The 21,810-nt window shown below is 44.0% G+C and overlaps 1 protein-coding gene across 2 annotated transcripts in view; it reads left to right on the top strand.

Annotated features, from left to right (window-relative positions):
- Positions 1 to 21,731, top strand: part of RBBP5 (retinoblastoma binding protein 5) — a 27,049-nt gene extending 5,318 nt beyond the window's left edge. Inside the window, exons 2-14 of one of the 2 annotated variants that reach the window (XM_004685543.2) lie at positions 2,467 to 2,492; positions 3,345 to 3,517; positions 4,109 to 4,249; positions 5,558 to 5,720; positions 7,766 to 7,875; positions 8,859 to 8,978; positions 9,066 to 9,219; positions 9,316 to 9,387; positions 9,978 to 10,095; positions 11,246 to 11,315; positions 11,737 to 11,966; positions 13,292 to 13,369; positions 19,703 to 21,731. In XM_004685543.2, the coding sequence (XP_004685600.1) occupies positions 2,467 to 2,492; positions 3,345 to 3,517; positions 4,109 to 4,249; positions 5,558 to 5,720; positions 7,766 to 7,875; positions 8,859 to 8,978; positions 9,066 to 9,219; positions 9,316 to 9,387; positions 9,978 to 10,095; positions 11,246 to 11,315; positions 11,737 to 11,966; positions 13,292 to 13,369; positions 19,703 to 19,731 (1,484 nt within the window). In that variant the 3' untranslated portion in view covers positions 19,732 to 21,731. Of the gene's footprint in view, positions 1 to 2,466; positions 2,493 to 3,344; positions 3,518 to 4,108; positions 4,250 to 5,557; positions 5,721 to 7,765; positions 7,876 to 8,858; positions 8,979 to 9,065; positions 9,220 to 9,315; positions 9,388 to 9,977; positions 10,096 to 11,245; positions 11,316 to 11,736; positions 11,967 to 13,291; positions 13,484 to 19,702 lie in introns of both variants that reach the window. The other variant, XM_004685542.2, reaches the window with a different exon arrangement.
- The last annotated feature ends 79 nt before the right edge of the window (positions 21,732 to 21,810 follow it).

The following is a 21,810-nucleotide window of genomic DNA, read 5'->3' as shown; positions in this document are numbered from 1 at the left end:
GGAAGATGTTACGCAAGGGGGTTTGGGGCAGTCGTCAGGGAGACTCCTGGGTTGACATATTCTGTAAGAGCTGGCTTTATCTCGCTGCCTCACTGCTTAGCAGGAGGCGTGAAGATTGGAGCGGGTGATGCCTCCAGTGCCCTCGCAGACTGGTGACCTGCTTCTCACGTCGCGCAAACACGAGATAGCATCGATGCCCTCAGATGTTACGACAGGGCGCAAGGGGTTAAGCATTGCCATTGTTGGCTTACTGGGTGTCGGCATTGCCGAGGCTGCTTGTCAGTAACGTGGATTCCAGCACACACCCAGGAGTTCTGGCCATCAGCCCCCAGGTACCACAGCCGCAGCCACGCGCGCCAGGCCACCGTGACGCGGGGCCGCCGAGCCATTTGTCAGAACTGACACAACTTCCTCAGGCTGTGGACCTGGAGGACCTTAGGTCATTGGGATTCCGGGTCAGGACCAAGCTGGCCCACAGGATCCGTTCGCATCCTCTGAGAACTTCTGGGTCTCTGGCGACCCCCTGTCCACGTAGGGTGCCGTGGCAGCAAACACGAGTTCGGCCATCCTCGGCTGGAATCGCTCACGCAAGTAAGTTTCTTGCAGGCTGTTGAGGTTGATTCTAAATTCTGCTTTGGTTTCACCGTATCTGGGGACTGCTTGGGGCTGTGACCTCAGGTACAGCCCGACATCCGCTCCAGCTGGACAATGCAGTAATCACAAGAGGAGGGGGCAGTGGGCTCATGTCCGCCAGCTCCCCGGATACAAGGAGGCACAGGCCGAAGTGATTCCCGCTGGCATCGCTCCAGCAGCGTGCTTGCCCGCCCGGGTCATCATGACCCAGCTCAGTGGGAAGGGGGATTCGCCCGGGACGGAGCATGGCCCAGCCGGAGGCCTGGGCTGCGGAGGCAAGAACACGCAGTCTGGTGCTTGGCCGAGCCTCCGCGGGCAGCGTGTCGGGCTGCCGACGGGCCACTCCGGGGCAGGCGGGTATCGAACTCATGTGGAAGTGGCTTAAGCTTCTTAGTGCTGTGCTTTAACCCGCTGCGCCACCAGGGAGGGCCGAAAAAGACTTTACTTTTAAAGATTTATTTATTTATGCACACAAGAACTGGGGCACAGACCAGAGTTTGGGGCTGAGTGGATTCACCAGAGACAGAGTGGGGAGCAGTGGGCAAGACAGGAGAGGTCTGTTGTGCTGGGTGGGTCAGCTTCCCTGGGTGGAAGTAGAAACTTGGTGCTGCACTGGCAGCTGAGAGCTTCATACTGCTGCCCTTTAACCCCTTGCACCACCAGAGAGCCCCAAAAGACTTCTTCTAAAAGTAAATTTTCTTTGGATATCCTACATGTGAAACAACTACTTTGGGCTTGTAGTTTTCAGAGTAAAATTAAAAACCTCTGTAATGAAGCATTTGGGTGATTGCATAAAATTATACTAAGATGGTGCTACTGTGGCAGTTAAACCTCTGACCAGCAGGTGGCATCCTGCCAACATAGAAATGTTCATCACAGATCAGTGAACACCAAATTTAGTGCAGGAAGAGCATAGAGGGATGTCTGTACCAAAATGTTGTTTGCATAAGAAATTAATGGAGACAATTGTGTTTACCCAGCTACCAGATTGTTACAACTTAAATACTGCTACTAGACAGGAAGGGGAATGATCACTGGTGATTGGCTACTACTAGTATTCGGAGAGTCGTTGGGATATTGGGACATAAGATAATTTGATTTTTTAAAAGGTTATTTATTTTTTTTTAAATAATATAATAGTTTATTAAAAGGTTGTTTTTATTGGCCCTTCCTGGTGGCACAACAGGTTAAGGCACAGCGCTATGAACCTATCATAGCCACTGCAGCATGAGTTCGATCCCCGACCAGGGAGGTAACCCACCTGGTGTGGCGAACCTTCCCTGACCCACCTGCTGCTCCCCTCAGCAGTGTACCTCATCAAGCTGCCTGTTCTGCTCCCCACTCTTATCTCTGGTGAATCCCCTCACCATCCCCCCCACCTCTGGCTCTTGTACCCCAGTTCTATATACATAAATAAATCTTAAAAAACAAAAACAGGTTGTTATTTAAAAATAACCATATCATATCCATTGTATTTTACATATTATTTGACATTTTTATGACAACTATTTTCTAAAACAAAACTTATTGAAAAGAAGGGTGTTATTTTATATAATTTACAAATCTCTTAATGTTTACTTAAATAAAAGTTCACTTCATTATTACCTCTGACTTTGCATTCTCTATGACAGTATCACAAGTCAGGTAGCTTCAGGAGAATCATCTATAAACTGGATGAGATCAGGAGAATAAAAGGACAGATACCATTTTGGTATAATAAGGAAAATAGGTGTGACCTCATGGTATCCCAAAAGGGCATTCATTTTCCACCCACACTTTGTGGGAGTCCTGAAGTGTTACACACTTTTGTTAACTCTCTCTGTTTTGTTGCAGAGTCCTTTGGGCAGAATTATCCAGAGGTAAGAGCGTATTATTTTTGGAGCTTGGGAACTTGCTGCTGTGTGTGTGTGTGTGTGTGTGTGTGTGTGTGTGTGTGTGTGTGTGAAAGACACATGTTATCCTTTTTTTTTTTTTAAATCAGCAGCATTAAGTGTGATCATCCCTCATTTGCTATAATAAAGTTTTAAATGGTTAATTTTGAGGGAAGGATGGACATGGACTGGAAACCTCATCATAATGTTAATCTTGCAGTTTATTTCCTCTGAAATTAAAAGACTGAAGGATTCTTTACAAATAGTACTTTCACCTTTGTTTGGATTCCCCCCCCATGTTTTCTAATTTTAGTCAGTGTTTTTGCACAGTAATAATGTATATGCTGTAAATGTGCTTAACTTTTTAAAATGTAAAAATATTTTGTAATGCCTGGAATATATTTCATAGTGGAGATGGGGTTTTGAATGGCTCCATACTAATGTAAAAAAAATTACTTAGTTCTCTTAATGTTACACATAGTGTGTTCTAGGACTTTTATTTTAAATTAGTTTTCTTGGCATGAGTCCCAAGAACTATGACTACATGGTCAGTAGAATGACTTGTTTAATGGTTCTTGTTACATTTTGTCCAATTGCCTTGCAGAGTGTTTGTATCAAGTTACATTGCGTATGTAAGGATTAATCACATTTGCTCTGTTAGCTTTTATAAATATTTCCTCATTTTGGCTAGTTTAATAAATATAGAATGCATGCAGAGATTATTGTGGTATACATTATAATTTAAATTCAGGAGAAGTGTAATAATGCCAGAACCTTTAAGAGGTAATTTGTGTATCTGGGTAATATTGTCTACATTCTTTTCTTTATTTTAATTTCTAGGAAGCTGATGGAACTTTGGATTGTATCAGCATGGCCCTGACCTGCACCTTTAACAGGTGGGGCACACTGCTTGCGGTGGGCTGTAACGATGGCCGGATTGTGATCTGGGATTTCTTGACAAGAGGCATTGCCAAAATAATTAGTGCACATATCCATCCAGTCTGTTCTTTATGGTAAGAAATCTGAATATGTTAAACATGAGTTCAGTTAGGGGGTGAATTTGACCATGTCACTGCCAGTCTCATTGTGGATGCCCACGCTTACTGTCTTGCGTGCTCGGCCACTAGCCACGCCATTTCTCATAGTCCGCCTAGATCTTGAACCCAGGATGGCACGTCTTTGCTCAGACACCTCTTCACACTGGGGGAAAAAACTTTTGTCCTATGAACACCAAGGGCTTGCTGACTTTATCTTTTACATTTTAAAGAGACATATTTATTAATAAATGGGAAGCCACAGAGGCACCAGTAATAGGTGTTCAGGGGTGCTGCCGCTCCCTGCTTTTAGACTCTTCAGAAATATTTGCATTTGTTGGGTGTTTCTGAGAACTACTTGCAGTGTTATCTTAAACTCTCAAGGGCTTCTGTTCCTAGATAGGAAAATGCAAGAATATTCTTATTTATTGTTTAGTTGGGCAAGCTTGTGGTGGATTTGAGTACATGTGGAAACCAGAATCATTGTGACCCAGGCGGTTTTATCTAAGACTGGTGTGATATACTGTCACTCAGAGATCCTTAAACTTCATTACTCTTCTCTCCCTGCAGTTGGAGTCGGGATGGCCATAAGCTCGTGAGTGCTTCCACTGACAACATAGTGTCGCAGTGGGACGTCCTTTCAGGCGACTGTGACCAGAGGTTTCGATTTCCATCACCCATCTTGAAAGTCCAGTATCACCCACGCGATCAGTATGTTTGATCTGAGCTGTTCTTTCCTGGGTGGGGTCTGATTTTAATAGACATTATTTCCAGACTCTTTAACAATTTCAGTTGAAGGTTTTACAGAGCCAAAGCTCTTTTACATAAAATTTCTTATTGGCTCTGTGATTTGATTTTAAAGAGTGTTCCTGTATATGATTAATATATACTGTATATAGTAAGTATATTGAGACTGTGGAAATGGCAAAGATAAGAATAAGTATACTAACTGCTCTTAGACTGGGAACTTTCTCCCCCACCTCCCAATTATTTGAATTTCTTCAATAGGGAGAACAGTTCACTTTTTTTTTTTAAGCTTTTATTTATGCATACAAAGACTGGGGTACAAGCCAGAGGTTCAGGGGCGGTGAGAGCATTCACCAGAAACAGTGGGGAGCAGAACAGGCAGATCAACAAAGTACACTGCCGAGGAGAGCAGAGGGTGAGACAGGAGAGGTCTGCTGTGCCTTGTGGGTCAGCTCCAGGGTGGGGATCGAACTCGCACTGAAGCAGTCATGGCTTGGCTTAGCAGTGCAGCGCTCCAACTCTGTGTGTCACCAGGGAGGGCCAGAGAACAGTTCACTGTTAAAACTGTATATAAGAAAAAGGTGGGGCTTCCCTGGTCACTCAGGGGTTAAAGTCTCAGCTCTGTGAAGCTGTCGCCAGCCTCTGCAGCCTGAGTTCAAGCCCCCAGCCAAGGAGCTGACCCACATGGCACAGCAGACCTCTCCTGTCTGTTCCCCTCAACAGTGCATTTCAGTAGATTGACCTGTTTTGTTCCCCACTCTTTCGCTGGTGAATCCTCTCAACCCTTGCACCTCTATCCAGTTTTTGTATGTGTAAATAAATAAAAATAAATCTTTAAAAGAAAAAGGTACCCACTATTTCATCACCTAGACACATCTGATTTTATTTCTGTGGATTTTCTTTTTGGTTAAGTTCTCTGTGAGTAAAAATTTATCTAATGCTTTAGGACTCACAAACATATTGGCTGCTATATTTTTTGTAGTGTTAATCAGGTTGTTTTTTTTTTTACTTAATTCCATACATATTTTACTAGTTTGCTGAGTCTTCAGGTTTACCTTTAATGATTATATTTTATCAAGGTAGGATCCCATAATTTTCCTCAGTCGTTCCCCATTATCTAGACATTTACATTTCAGGACTTTTCACTGTTTTTTAAGTTTGCTGGACTGGAAGTATTGATGAGGATAAGGGGGTTCAGGTCAGGGAAAGGACAAAGCATCAGCCTTCTGACACCAAAGCAATAGCCAGTGTCCTATTCCTATCTTTACGCAGGAACAAGGTTCTCGTGTGTCCCATGAAATCTGCTCCTGTCATGTTGACCCTTTCAGATTCCAGACATGTTGTTCTCCCGGTAGACGACGACTCTGATTTGAACGTGGTTGCGTCTTTTGATAGGCGAGGAGAATATATCTATACAGGAAATGCGAAAGGCAAGGTAAGCCTGGCAGCCGTGAGAAGCGGTCTTCACCTGTGCAGCCGTTTGCTGCAGTGTTGGCCATTCTGTGCCTTTGGGAATTTCTTACTCCTGGACTCGGCTTGCCTCCTGCCCTGCAGCCTGTTTTTCTCTTAGGCCTTAGTAATAATTTCTAGTTACTGGATTTAGAGTGGTCAGGGTTATTTGATCTAGAAAAGGATGGGAGCACCTTGACTGTAGGCCAGTAATGAAGGGCCAGCACTGAATTATGAAGTTGAAAGATCCTGTTGTCAAGTAGAATTCTGCTGGTGAAATGTCTGATATCTTTGTTTTTATATCTCTATTTACGGTAGTGTGCATTTTATAACAGTGTTTAGTCCCTCACCCATCATCACCTTAGCCCCCCGCCCCCCACATTCCTCCCTCCTGATCTCTCTCTGTCCCCTTCCCCTGTAGGATCTCTCTGGTTTATAATTGTCTGTTTTTATGTTGGTTTGTTTTGTAATAACAATACATTACCCCCATCCAATCTCATTTGGTTCTCTTAAATCCCTCCTGTAAGTGAAACCATTCAGTATTTTTCTTTTTCCTTGGAATGTCTTGATATCTTGATCTGTAAACATTTAATTTAGGCCAGCTCAGTTTAATCTATAGCTTTGTGGAATGAGAATTTAGGTTAGGTGAATTTTGAGGTCCCTTTTTTTTTTTTTTAAAGAATTTGTAGTTGTATTAGGCATCTTGCTTTTTCCCCCTTTTTTGAGTGGGGCATGTGCACTAGTATAATTCCATGGTTATTTTAAAGTGGCAATTTTTAAAAAATGTAGTAATAGACCATCTTAGCCATTCTTACATACATAATTTGCTATCATTAAATACTTTAACATTGTTGTGCAACCATCACCATCTGTCTCCAGACCTCTTTTTATCTTGCACAGCTGTGGCTCTGTACATAAGTCACAATAATCTCCTATTCTTGCTCCCTTCTAGCACGCAGCAGCCTCATTCCACTTTCTGTTTCTGTAGGTTTGGCTATTCTGGTACCTCATCCAGTATTTGTTGGTGTGAATGTGATTGATTTATTTTACTTATTGTAATGTCCACAAGATTATTGATGTTGTAGCATGTGCCAGAATCTCCTTTTCAAGGCTGAATAATATTCCACTGTATGTATACATCACATTTTGTTTCATTATTTATCTGTTGGGGTTGCTGCCACTATTCAACAGTTGTGAATGATGCTAAACATTATATATATATTTTTTTATTAAAAAGTTTATTTTTACATCATTTTGTACATTTTTTTTTTCATCTCAATTGTAATCCCCACGGGTTTCCCATCACCAAATCACCCCTGTGCCACCACCATAGTCCCATGCATTTCCCTCCCTTCCCCTCCCTCCCCCCCCTGTTTTTGATCCCATTCCCCACTCCACCCCCACAGAATGTCTCTGGTCTATGGTTGTTCATTATTTTTGTTATTTTCTTGCCTGGTCCATTATACTCCTGCTATGAGTGACACCATCCGGTATTTTTCTTTCTCTTTCTGGCTTATCTCACTAAGCATGATCTTTTCCAGCTCCATCCAAGTTGCTGTAAAAGACATGTGTTTCTCTTTTTGGTTGCTGAGTAATATTCCATTGTATATATGTACCACATCTTTCTAATCCAGTCATCTACTTTTGGGCATTTGGGCTGCTTCCATATTTTTCCAATTGTAAATAAAGCAGCAATAAACATGGGGGTACAAGTATCTTTTTCAATCAGTGTTTTTGTGTCTTTTGGGTAGATACCTAGGAGTGGGATTGCTGGGTCGTAGGGAAGCTCCATGGCTAAACATTATATTTTAAAAAACAGATGAAGGCATAGTTCAACAGTTGTGAATGATGCTAAACATTATATTTTAAAAACAGATGAAGGCATAGTTCTTTATTTGAAGAGGTAAAAGGCAATACCATTTAATTAGGTTCATGTTTTTTATAGTCTGCCCAGTTTTAGAAACAGAAAACCAGATCTAATTACTGTAAGTTTCCAGAATACTTACATTTTTCCCCTCCTTTAAACTTTAGATTTTGGTCCTAAAAACAGATTCTCAGGATCTTGTTGCTTCCTTCAGAGTAACAACTGGAACAAGCAATACCACGGCCATTAAGTCAATAGAGTTTGCCCGTAAGGGAAGGTGAGTGAAGCACATGTCTGTTTTTAGGCGTGGCTTTAAAAGTGAGTAGAAAGCAAATGCATGCAATAAGTTTTTGTATATATTTTACTTATTTTTAAAAGTTTCCTTAAAGTTACTAGATATTCTCATTCTCTGGTTCTAAACTTCATAAAATGTATTGCATCGCACCAGCCGTGACCTCTTCATGTGGTGACTGACAGGCAGGTCCTTTACCTTGAAGATATTTGAGGCCTGAGCATAGGACCAGGCTGCCAGGTGTGGTCGGCTCTGGGTGAAGATGCGCTAGTGTTATAGTCAGAAGTAACATAGGATTCACATAGTAGCTGAAAATACACTTCACTCACATAAAACCTACGTACCCGTTTATTTTGAGATATTTTTCTTTTAAATTTGGCTATCCAGTGAGAAGTAGAACTATCAACCGTAATAAAAATAGGTAGTCAGTAAGAGAGGTAACATTTATCCTATTTTTGTATAGGAACTCACACAAATACTTGGAGGACATACATGCGTGTTCAAAATTTTCTTGAATTAAGATGTAATTACACAGTGACATCTGTAAGAAGGTGGTAAATTAATGTATTTTCAACATCTTCTAATGTTACTAATGAAAAGTTGAACATTTTCAAATGATACTGTAAGCTCAACAGGCCAGAGAGATTCAGTCTTTATATATATTTAACTGATTAGTGAATTGAGCATGCTGGTTTCAATGCAGAGACCATAGATCTCATCAATTACTGATAAGTCTGTGAGAAAAGGGCACAGGAGGCCACAGGAAGTGTAAATCATATTCCTACTTGCGGTTATATTTTAGTCTGAGAGGTGTCTAGTAGGTTCGTCAGTATTCTAAGGTACTACTGAGAATTACACTCAGCCTTTCCCATCTATTAGGTTCTATTCTCAGCAAGTGATAAGTGATATAAAATGTTAATGGGAGCAGGGTTTGACCTCTGATGTCGATATTTTTATCTTTTCTGTAGTTGCTTTTTAATTAACACAGCGGATCGAATAATCAGAGTGTATGACGGCAGAGAAATCTTAACGTGTGGTAGAGACGGAGAGCCAGAACCTATGCAAAAATTGCAAGACTTGGTAAATAGGTATGTGTCCCAGCCTCGAATAACAGATGAGAATTCCTGCGCTGGCTCAGGTTCACGCTCTCCTTGGGCACTCTCTTTGTCCCTTAGGACCCCGTGGAAGAAATGCTGTTTCTCTGGGGACGGGGAGTACATAGTGGCAGGCTCGGCCCGGCAGCACGCGCTGTACATCTGGGAGAAGAGCATCGGCAACCTGGTGAAGATTCTGCACGGAACCAGGGGGGAGCTCCTTCTGGATGTGGCTGTGAGTAGAGCGGGAAGCTGCTGTCGGTACTTGGCGAGACAGAAAATCTTGGGTCCATTCTCAGAACTGATTTTTCTTTCCTTTGTTAAAATTCAGTGGCATCCTGTCCGGCCCATCATAGCGTCCATTTCTAGTGGAGTGGTGTCCATCTGGGCACAAAATCAAGTAGTAAGTATTTTTCTGGTTTAATTGCATTGAATGAAATACTCTTTATTTTTATTCAAGAACTTTATAGATAGTAAGCAAGCTATTTTTCTTTTAAATGTCATGCGTGTAACTTAAGTAAACAGGTGCATTTAGTTCTACATTTGGCTCTGCTCTATTTTGATGGGGAGGTCTTGGTGCAAAGCTGATTTGCTGTTTTGAGGGAGAAATTCTTCTGAACTTTCTGTTAATTTTTTGTTTCTTATCTGAGATTTTCTTACTTTGAGCTCAGTTTCTGTTTTATGACTGGGTTTCATTTTGAAGTACCTTTAACTATATCTGTAGTATACTTACTTGAATATTTGCCTTTTTACCTTATACCCTAAATAGAATCTTCCTTAGTATCGGTGAAAAAATTAAAGTTGATAACTTGGAATGTTAAAAAAGGGAAATAAGAGAGTAAAACCTGTGTGTGGCTGATTTTTATTATCTGCCAAATTTGCTGTAGGATTCTGAGTGTTTTCGTCCTCAAACCTTTCATTTATATCATTAACGTCAGATTATAGACTGTTGCTTTCTCATGTGGGTAAGTAGTTTGTTCTGTTTTGGTGTAGGAAAATTGGAGTGCATTTGCCCCAGACTTCAAAGAGTTGGATGAAAATGTAGAATACGAGGAAAGAGAATCAGAATTTGATATTGAAGATGAAGATAAGAGTGAGCCAGAGCAGACAGGTAATATACCTCAATGGCAGACAGTGATTCCCAAAGGAACAATGATCCCTTTACTCAGGAATCTTTCTTAACTTGTGTTGAAAATTTCCCTCTGCACTCAGTCTGAAGGGTCACTTTTTTCTTCACACTTATACAGTTTGGCAGTGTTTTGAGAACCGTTCTTTGTACAGCATCGACCAAGGGCTTACCTGGCATCACAAGGGCAGCTCTTTTAGCATTTTACTCTGTTTGCTGACTAATTGCAGGTGATACAGTGAGGATATCGTGCAGCACGGGCAGGTCCCCCAGAGATGCTAGGTTCGGCTGCTATCACGGTGAAGGTCAAGTGCATGAGCTCTGGAGTCAGGTGCCTTTGGCAGAACACTTAGCCTTTAATCGGAATTTTCTGCAGCATAGGGGAAATAGTAGTATCTGTCTCTTAGGTGCATGGGGGACAGATAATTCATGAAAACACATGATCATGTTTGGTTTTATTTCTTCTGAACTCTATATAGGAAGTTCCTTGTCAATAAAGCTCTGAATTTTTAATCCTCTGATACCTGACACAGAGTCTTCAACCCAATAGGGTCCATGTGTGTGGCTGCTTAGTGCGCCTGGTTGGCACTGCCAGCGAACAGAGTGCCAGACCATTGGCTTCTGGACCCCTTGATGGTGCCAGGAATCAGGGAATGGACTGAGGGTCATGCTCTCCATCTTGAAATCGCTGGTCCTCACTTTGTACTGTCAGACAGCTTACACGCCCTTTATGTTGTAGCAAGCCCATCGGGTGCAGGCGACTCTGGACCCTTTTGGCATTACACGTCACCATGTGTGACGCTTTCCCGCATGCCCACAGAAGCCAACCCTCCTCCCAGCTTCCAGCGCATTGCCCACACACTTGCTGTGGCGCTCCCTGTCTGGATTGAAATGATCAGTTTGTATCTCTCTCCCCAGTTTGTGAAGCTTTTATTGAAGAACCACTCCCAACTTTCTTGGCCATTGCTCTGTTCTCATTACCTGGCACATGTTGGGAATTTAGCACGTTTTTTTTGAATGCCTAATAAAATGAACTGTTTAATTTTCCTCCTTCGTTTCAGTTTGTGGCAATCTTTAAACTGTTAGTGAGGAGCAGATTTACATGTTGTCTGATGCCTTGGTATTTGTCCTGCAGGGGCTGATGCTGCGGAGGATGAAGAAGTGGATGTCACTAGTGTGGACCCGATCGCTGCCTTCTGCAGCAGGTGAGCCCTCCAGGGCGCAGGGCTTGGTCGCTGCGCCTCGGTCCCTGCTGTTGCGTCCCAGCCTCTCCCAGTCCCGCCCCCAGCCAGCCCCTCCTGTCTGTGTCATCCAGCTCACCCCGCCACTGTTCCCTTAGTCCATCTGCTTGTGAGTGAAAGGGGTACCTCCTTTAGCGTTCCAGCAGTCCACCCCTCCTCCCCTAGACAGTCGGCAGCTGAAATCATTCTTACTGTTTATTTTACTACTGATTTCATTCATCGTGTTGTCTGATGCACTTTTCCCCCCTCTTGACTTGCATAAAGTCATCCACCACATCTGCTGCTTACGGTTAATATAGGTGGTTCTGCCCTAGAGGAAGGGTTCATGGTTTAAGCAACTGTCTCCTCTTTTTTTCAATCCCTTGTCTGATCCTGTTCCAAATAGTGATGAAGAGCTGGAAGATTCAAAGGCTCTGTTGTATTTACCCATTGCCCCTGAGGTAGAAGACCCAGAAGAAAATCCGTACGGCCCCCCGCCGGATGCAGTTCAAACCTCCCTGATGGACGAAGGGGCTAGTTCAGAAAAGAAGAGGCAGTCTTCAGCAGATGGGTCCCAGCCACCCAAGAAGAAGCCCAAAACAACCAATATAGAACTGCAAGGAGTGCCCAATGACGGTGAGCCCCACTCTGCTCTGCGCCCTCCGGGTGCCCCTGTTTGCTCTGCGGCTTTGTCTACTTCCTGTTTGGGTGACTTCTTTAAACCTTAAAAAAATATTTCCCATAAGTTGTTTCTTTTTAAGTAGTGCTTTGCAACTTTGTAAACCTACTACTTCTCTTTTGAAATGAATGGGGGAGGTCTGCCTGGCATTACTTCACTTAAGTAACATAAGTCCTCCAACATCTGCCTCAGAGTTTGTTTTAACAACATTCTTTTCCTGCTTTATCCCCTGTGGAACACTTTTATAAGGTGGTGAAGTGTCCTCCGAATGATCTTTATTGTTCCTACCTACTTTTACAGTCTGATTCTGGTAGCATTTAGTATCATGTCTTTGGCATCGGGAGGTGTGTGTGTGTTCTCCTGTGTGTTTAGCATCGGGAGGTGTGTGTGTGTGTATACTGTTGGGATATCCTTTCTCTTTCAGCTAAATTACAGCTCAGTTATGCAGCCACACATTTCCTTGATCTTTTGATTGTGTGCTCTGTTTCAGGCACCCTGCACGGTTTATAGGCCATTGTTAACTTTTCAACATCAGTGTTGCCAGTGGTTTTACTATCCCTGCTTAAACTGAGGATTTGAGAGATTATGTCACTTGCCTGGAGTATCAGGAAGTGACAGAATCAGGGTTCTAATCCTGATCCGCCTAATCGCAAAGCCCATGCCCTTTCTGTTCTCGCCAGCCGGTGTGTGTGCGCGCCACCTCTGCCTGGTGTGGTAGTGGTCAGGGGTCTTTCAGCTGCTTTTTCCATTTGCAGCTGCCGTGACTTGGTGTGAGCTCTTGGCCTCATGTGCTCTTTGGCCCAGCAGCTATTTCACATTCAGTAGCCACTTCTATGTAATTTTTTTTTTTTTGAAGATTTATTTTACTTATATATACAGAACTGGGGTACAGGCCAGAGGTGCAGGGTCAGTGAGAGGATTCACCAAAGGCAGTGGGGAGCAGAATAGGCAGAGATCAACGAAGTACACTGCTGAGGGGAGCAGCGGGCGGGTCAGGAGAGGTCTGCCTGGCCATGTGGGTCACCTCCAGGGCTGGGGATCGAACTCACACTGAAGTGACTGTGCTTCGGCTTGCAGTGCTGCGTCCTAACCCGTCGCGCCACCAGGGAGGGCCCCCACTTCTATAATTTTTAATGCACAGTGCCCCAGGCTTTCCCCCTTGCGTTAGTGGACCTGGGGTGTAGGAGCAGTCTTCTTTGCCCCTGGACAGTGGCGTGCTGTCCGCTCGGGCGTCGGGACTGCCTGTGTAGGCGCCTTTCCATCCCTGTCTGTCTTTTTGCAGAAGTCCATCCACTACTGGGTGTGAAGGGGGATGGCAAATCCAAGAAGAAGCAAGCAGGCCGGCCTAAAGGATCAAAAGGTAAAGAGAAAGATTCTCCATTTAAACCGAAACTCTACAAAGGGGACAGAGGTTTACCTCTGGAAGGATCAGCGAAGGGTAAAGTGCAGGCGGAACTCAGCCAGCCCTTGACAGGTAAGGACACTGGGAGCGCTCTGGCTTGCTTGTGGCCTTGCTTTGTACAGCTCCTCATTCCGTCTAGTGGTTTTTCGTCCCTTTTTCCCAGTGGCAGATAATCTGCCTTTTAAGCTGCCATCAAAGGCAGACTTAGCCAGATTTGGCTTAATTCTGTGGCTCCAAACTCAGGGCCTGTTAATAGGTTTCAAGGGATCTACATTCTCCTGATGATACATGCAGTCTTGGGGGCATATTTTTGTGGGGAAGATAACCATGACTTCATCAGATTTCTGTAGGAATCCATGGCCCACGAAGGGGCAAGAACCCCTGAGTGAATGCATTTCTTCATCTGCATTTGCTCCTAGGTTATTGGTTTTCTTTTGCTTCAAACAGAAGCGCCAGCTTTATAAGCAGGGATAGCAGTTTGCTTTAGGCGGCCTTGAACAGTTTAGCTTCAGGGCTTTCTCTGCAGTGTTCAAAGCCCAGAGGTGATATTTCTCCCTCCTCTAGTCCAGGATCGATAGTGAGGCTGTGAGTTGAACCATCGTGTGAAGGAGGATGCTGTGTTTGTTCTTCCAAAAAGGAGATTACCAAAGAGGGAAAACTACTGAGTATGTCTGGATAGATTATTAACACCTAATTCTTTTGAAACATACTGAGTTTGTCAAAAGTAAATCTCTCACTTACCTGTAGTACAGGGCTTTTTGCTGAGCGGTGGAGAGAAGTTTCATTTTCCTGTCACGTAATTGTGACTCTCGGCTACCTAGTCTCTCGTTTGGAAAATAGTATCCGATTAGCTCATTTCTATTAAATTATTCTTGAGTCTTGGAAATTCTTTGTTGTGATTGTAAGCACTGCTTTAGTTAACACAATGATGAGGCGTAGACTCAGGGAGGACTGATAAAATATCAAGGTTTCTATTCAGGTTTTTTTTTAACACTCACTTTAAAATTGTCATTTAAATGTGTTAATCCAAGTGCACTGCTGTGGACTGAAGGCTAAACAGAATCCTTGAGTTAACGCCCTTAATTCAGTTATTGTGAACGTGAGTTCTCTAACACAGAGAAGCTAAGCAGACTCACTCACCCCTCGTTTTGGGACCTCTACCTCAGGTTTGTGGGACTTCACTCCCTACCTCATTGTTCCACACTGACGACATTTACGGTGCTCCGCCGAAGTGCAGTACACTCAGGCCACCTGAGGTTGTCTCTGTGTACTTTTAAGTAACTTCAACTAGTTATATGGACTTTGCCAACAAAGATCAGGTCAGCGATGGTCTGAAAACAGCAATGATCCTTCTCTCGCCCACTTCTTGCTCAAGCTGATGTCTCTACAGAAGAAACACGATTTAAAGTTGAAACAGTTTTCTGGCTCAAAGCACTGCAACATGTCAGGGTCATTTAAAATGTGGTGAAACAGACTGAATTCATTGATAGGCGCTAAGACATCATCTCTCAGCGTCTTTACAACCTGTCTGCAGTTATTCATCTGCTTTACCATAGTAAGTGTATATAAAGGAGCCATTTACTGGTTTTAAAACTCTCATTTTTCCTGTCAATAATAGTGATCTCACCTTTTAATTATGTTGGTGTGGTCACTAACAGTAACAAAACTAAATATAGCTGACATTTTCCAAATTGGGTTTCTGTCCAGGGCACCATGAAGCACTGTTAGATTTCACACCTCAGAGGGTAACAGGGTGGTGTTTCTGAGTTAAGCTTCAAAAATGTCTAAATGGGAGCCGAAGTCAATGTGTTGGAGAGTTTACTCCATGATATTCTCAAGATACTGAGACTGTTTGCAGTGAAATGTTGAGCTCTGTGTAGAGCACATATTTTACTTCGTGTTTGTATATGCCGGCATTTCAGAGTTCCTGCAGGAAGAGTGGCTGAATATGCTTATCAAGTGCTGTTAGTTTATTCCCACTTCCTTTATGGGCCAGGTACTGGCCTTCCTAAAAGCTAGAATTTGGGGGTGTCCCTGTGGTACAAGGGGTTAAGTCTCACCACTGTTAAGTGAAGCTGTCCGCAGCCATGGCACCACTAGTTCGATCCCCAGCAAGAAGCTGACCCAGGGCGCAGCAGACCTCTCCTGTCTCACCCACTGCTCCCCTCAGCAGTGTGTTTCTGTCTTGTCTGTTCCCCACTCTGTCTCCGGTAAATCCTCTCACCCCCCACAGCTTATACCCCATCGCTGACCTGATCTTTGTTGGCACGAATACATCTTTTTAAAAAAACAAAAAGTTAGAATTCGTGTTTTGAAGTAGCCGGGTGCTTTAAGACAGGCTTTTATTACTATTTTTACTAGGCACTTGAACTGGTGCACCTTACAAGCAACTATTTTAAAAAACAGTTCTACCGGGCCCTCCCTGGTGGCGCAGGGGGCTAAAGCACAGCACTGAGAAGCTTAAAGCCACTTCCGCATGAGTTCAATCCCCGCCTGCCCCGGAGGTGACCACATGGCGTGGCAGACCTCTCCTGACCCGCCCGCTGCTCCCCTCAGCAGTGTACTTCGTTGATTTGCCTGCTCTGTTCCCCGCTCTGTCTCTGGTGAAGCCTCTCACCATCCACATCTCTGGCCTGTACCCCAGTTCTGTATGCATAAATAAATCTTTAAAAAAAAAAACAGTTCTACCCTTTAAATGAATTAGAGGAAACTTTCACATAACAGGAAGAAGGTGATACATTTTCTGACAATGTACAGCCAGAAAGCTGCAGAGATCCCTGCAAGCCAAACCCTCACTGTTGCCTGTGTTGCACCCCCATACAGCCTGTACCTCTTCCTTCCCCCTTTCCTCTTTGGCCTTGATTCCTTGGCCTTTTTCCTCAGTGGAAACTTCCAAAGCTGAACTGACACATTAAACTTCAGAGTGTGTCGAAGAGCAGGACCACCAATAATCCTCAGTGAGGCCTTAGGGCTTGTTTCCAGAACTTCTCAGAAGGGCTGTGTCAGCTTTGTCAACGAGCTGCAGTGGGTGCTCTTTGTGGCCGTAAAGTCGGGCATCACCGATAATGCCCAGCAGAAGTGTCAGTTTCAGGACAGCCTGCGCCTTTTGTGTGGGACTCTGCTGAGGTTGGGCTCCTCTCATCACCGCGGTGGGCTAGGTGGGCCTAGAGCGTGCAGAGGCAAGCTGGCTTCTCTGCTGGAATTTGCATCTTATGTTCTTCCACACCTTGGGGATTTTCAAGAAAAAGCAGCCTGCCATTGTGGTCGAAGCTGAGAAATAGATCCTGATCTGGAGGCTGAGCCACCTTCTGAATTCAGTTCAGTGAATTCAGTTCAGTGAGGGTTGTAGTTTCTCCTCAAGGCTTTGTGAAACTCCTGTTCCCGCCTATCCACCCCCCGGCCCCCCAACCTCCAGACTTCTGCATTAGATGCAGATTATATGAAGGTGGGATTATAGGTGTTGGCCGTGTTACTGCTTACGTTAGGTACAGCGGTTGTTAATACCTGCGGTTGACTGCTTACTAAAAAACTGTTTAATATCCCAGGATCAGTCCTGACAGAGCTGTTAAAGTCTGTCGCACGATGCAGTGGGACACACTATTTCAGGGGGAGATTGGAAGAGGCATAGACCTTTATAGAAATAATCTGATCACCTGGGATCTGCAGCGACGCGACACTGTCCCCTGTCCAAGGGCTTATCGGTACTGAGCAGCACCAGCGGGCTCTCTCCCACTTTCTGTGGGCTCGCTCCCTCATCAGTGCAGCCTGGTGAGGGTAACGCTGAGCTTCAGGCTTTTCAGGTCGGCACAGTCAGCACTATCTAGCAGTGCCCTTCTGCTGCCTGGGTATCAGGCTCTCTCCAAAGGCCGTCTGCGGCCGGAAACTGAGAGAACAGCGAAACCACCCACGCCCTGGTCGCCCTGTGATTGTTTGAGGATTACCCCGGAGTGGGATCTTTGGCAGTGAACACCAGTAGCCAGTGTGGCAGAGCCGGGGCCTCTCACCTACTTGAGGGGGTTGTTGGGCACCTGGGTCTGTGGGGATGGCAAAGGCCAAAGCAGGCAGACGCCGGTCCTGGGCGTGCACAGCCTTCCCTTGTCCGACGCACCCCTCGTCTTCACGTGCTCGCCGGATCTGAGTGTTCTAAGTGCTTGGTTGTGGAAGCACACACACGTCTTCTTTCTTAGCAGTCAGTCTTTCAAAGAATAATTCCTGAATTCCTGCTAAGTCACTTGGCTGATGTATATTCTTTTTCATTCTGTGTGATCTTAACTAGCTGACTGAGGTCATTCTAGAAAATCAACATTCAGTATTTTCTTAGCCCTGGGCTGAGAAACCCTGGCTTGGGCTGTTACTGGGAGAGACACATTTTCTTTTCTTTTCTTTTTTTAAGATTTATTTTATGTATTTATGTGTACAAGAGCTGGGTACAGGCTAGAGGTGTGGAGAGGTGAGAAAATTCACCAGAGACAGAGTGGGGAGCAGAACAGGTGGGTCTACTGAAGTACACTGCTGAGGGGAGCAGCAGGGAGACAGGAGAGGTCTGCTTTGCCCTATGGGTCAGCTCCCTGGCGGGGGATTGAACTCAGGCTGCTGTGGCTGCTGATTGCTTCATGGTGCTGAGACTTAACCCCTTGTACCACCAGGGAAGCCCAGATGGGCATTTTCTTAATGTTATATTACTGGAAGTTTTCTTTATGCTGCAGCAAAAAAATCTTTGGGGCAGATTTTTAAATCTCCTGGAGGGCTCCCCCTGTGTGTGGTTGTGGATCTTATCCTGTTCATGGTGTTGGTTTGTTGCCTGGTACCTCACAGCTGATTTTTTTTTTTTTTTTTTTGGCCTATCCACATGAATGAGATGTGATACAAAAATCCCAGCTGACCTCAGCCAGTCAGCTTATTGTGATTTACTAGTCACCTTGAATGCCCATTATTAATGCCACTGACCTATGATGAAAGCACCTTGCACTCATGATATTGACTTTAAAATGCTAACGGTATATTCATTTTTAAATGGTTAAAAACTTCCCACAGAGAACAATCAGGAAGTAGCTAAAGTATGGACTGCAAGGTGTTGAGCCCCTTGCAGTAGATTTTTCTTTCTCAGGATTTAAAAACAAAATCAGCTCAGGAGTCATTACGGTGTTTATGTTGAGAGAGATCTGAAAAACATGCTGACTGCTCTACCTTGCTGGACGTGGGGAGGTTTAACCTGGGCTTTCGACCTTGTGGCATCCAGGAGTGTGTGTGTCTCGTGAACTCAGCCACTTTGGGCAAATGACAGTGTCTTTTTATTGCCAGTTTGCAGCTGTGACTTTGTTTTCACTTTATAAATCAGGTTAAAAGCAAAGTTTGTAAATGGCCACTTTTCTAACTTGGGCAATCTTTTTTTTTTTTTTTTTTTTTTTTTTTGCTGTGCTATGTGGCTCACCTCCAGGGCTGGGATCGAACTCACAGTGAAAACGGCTTAGCTTATGGGCAATCATTTTTAAACCATTTTCTCTCCAAGCGGCATGTGCTCTCCCTCCCACGTGGTCCCCGAAAGGGTTTTCTTCACCCTGTTGTCTTTCTACGCTCTCTTTTTACACTTGCTTGCTAGTTAAGGATGTCCCTCAGAGGCTGAACAGCTTCTGTGGAATAATCAGGGAAGTGTTCATTTGATTTCACTATTTAGGATTTTGTTTATTGACCAGTTAAGCACTTTGAAATGCAGACAGTAGTTTTCATTAACATTTCATCTTATCTGGGATTCTTCCTTTCTGTTACTTCCTTTCTGTGAAAGGTTGCTTAGCTTTCAAAAAATTTTTACTTTTTGCTTTTACTGTTCTTTCTGTAAAAAGTAGCCAATTGGATGGATATGTATATTAAGTGCTGGAAAAGGGTTTGCTGCTCACTGTTAAACATTTAGTGACTGAATTAGCGAAATAGATGAAAGCTTAAAAGATGTAGAACCCTAGAGTTTCCTTTATATAACACATTTTTTGGATTATAAATTCTTATTTATTGGGCCTTCAAGAATGGTTAGCAGCCTAGAAAATGTGGGGAACTCTGATTACTTTGCACCTGCCCTTCCTCCCTTTGGGGCAGGACCAGACGCTCTTGGGGTGGGGGTTTGGGTTGTTTCTTCAGTGAAGAGTAATTGGGAGTTGGGAGTTGATCATAGGTAAAGGCGGGGCTCTCACGGCTGTGCGTAGCTGATGCGTCATCCGCATCTGTCAGCGTTTTTGTTCTTGTGAGTGACTGGTCTAACTTGATGCTAAAAGAAATGTTTTTGTTTCTGATCTCTCTTAGCAGGGGGAGCGATCTCAGAACTGTTATGAAGACCTTCGAAGTCTCTTCATTCTCCCCTGCGTTGCCATCACGTGGCCTCTGGACACTGTGGTCAGTCATTTGAGATTGACTTTAATTTAAAACAAAGGCCTCTGCCTCCCGCCCAGGAGGTGGAAGGAGTGAATTTTATGTTTGAATGAAGAAGTGAATTATGGAAGAAGAGTATACGGCCCTTCCTTTCAAGCATAAGTCCAAATAGGCTCTCAGGAATGAGGATTTGTGAAGACATCAAATGGGAGTTTTGACTCACTTAAACTTTAATGCTTAGTTACATTGCTGGAGAAAAGATCCCTTTTTTCTCGTCAAACTTGATTGTATCCAGCATCATTTCAGCCTGTCACTCACTGTCTCCTGTTTGCCTCCCATCTTCAGTGCATGCCCTTGAGTGGCTGGTTCTTATCTGAAATCTTGCTACCTGTGTCCTAGGAAAACTTCTCTTGCATATTCTTCCAACTTACCCTCTGACCTCCTCTTTTTCCATATTATGTACCAAGGTGGGCAGAAAAGAAAGTGCTTGAAAGATGTCAAATTTTCAGAAAGGATAAAAAGATCTGAAAGGCCCCCTTTTCCTGACACACTGTATTTTGCACAAGAAGCTGGACTGACGAGGTTCAGGGCGTGTCCGTGTTTCCTTTTGTCACCTACTTCCCTCTAGTATTGGTTCTTCTCACTAATCATGGTTTTTGAAGATAGCTAGTTTGTCTCCAGCAAAGAATCATCAGTAGTTTCTATTGTTTCACCTGTGCTGACTTCCAGAGATGGAAACAAACCAAGGTGTCTCTCAACAAGCTTCTTTTTTATTGGGATGGGGGAAATCTATGCAAGGACTGAAGTAAAACTGTCTAAAATCAAAGCAGCAACAACACACTTCAAATCAAAGATCAAGGAAAAAAAATTGTATCGATGCTCATGGATCACATGAGTCTTCACATCGCCCTTCTTGTCCCTGTGCTTCTTCCCCTAGCGTTCCAGTCACTTCCTTTCTGTGAAAGGTTGCTTAGCTTTTAAAAAATTTTTACTTTTTGCTTTTACTGTTCTTTCTATAAAAAGTAGCCAATTGGATGGATATGTACATTAGGCGTTGGAAATTCTCTGAAAATCCAGAATTAAGACACCAGGTGGGAGGAGCACTCGGTCCTCCCTGGGCTAACCAGAAGTGCTTGCGGCCGTCGCTCTCCCCAGAGCACTTCAGGATCGAGCTGTGGTGAAGCTGCCTCAGCTGGGGTTTGCCACACGTCGCCGGACACACCGGCTACCATGTGGATGTTAGGGTGGAAATCGAAGGTTATCTCAGTAAGGCCCCTTCTCCCGCTCCATCTTTGAGAACCAAAATACTCAGTAGTTGACTCAGTCACAAAAAGTCTGTTATTCTAGATGTCACTGCTTTTTCCTCCAGTGTTCATTTTGTGAATTTCATTTCATACTTTGCATCAGACCTGTGGTTGAGCTTGGTAGGTGGCCTGCGAGCCTCGTTTTTGTTCGGAACACGTAATTTTCATTCCATTTCTCTACTGTGCACGGCAGCGTGTGCAAGCTGGGCCACAGTCTATGCCTTACTTCCATGTGTGAAATAGCTTGGTGTCCTCTGCACGTTTGGAGGTTGAGTCTGCGCCCAGCTCCTAAACTGCCGGCTGAGGACTCAAAGCTCAGCCATGTCAGGTTGCTTTTGACAGCAGCTCTTGATAATTATTTATGCTTTGGACATTTTTTTTTTTCCAGCGCCCCAAACCTGTCCATTTCAGTTTGAATTTCTCAGTTTGTACAATATGCATATCCTCTTCTCCCTGTGGTCAGCACCCTCCCACCACCACCATTTTGTTTTTTAATGTTCTGTAGTTTTGTACAAGATAAGACTTAGCCTTGGGTACTTCTTGCTGAAGCTTTAATGCTTTGTAAATAAAATCGGATGTTTATTAAAAAAGAAGTGTAGGTCTTTGTCTTTGGACACAATGACTCCTGAAACTCAGCAGCCGTGTTGCTCTGTGTAGAACATGCCGCCTCCTGTGTTGGTGTTACAGAGTCGGGGGGGGGGGGGGGGTTGGGGTGGCCTGGCGGTCTGTAGTTCGCAT

The sequence above is a fragment of the Condylura cristata genome, unplaced genomic scaffold (assembly GCF_000260355.1).
Source record: "Condylura cristata isolate star-nosed mole 26May11 unplaced genomic scaffold, ConCri1.0 scaffold00018, whole genome shotgun sequence".
Classification (NCBI taxonomy): domain Eukaryota; kingdom Metazoa; phylum Chordata; class Mammalia; order Eulipotyphla; family Talpidae; genus Condylura; species Condylura cristata.
Note: the sequence above shows the minus strand (reverse complement) of the source record. Positions and strands in the feature narration are given on the sequence as shown.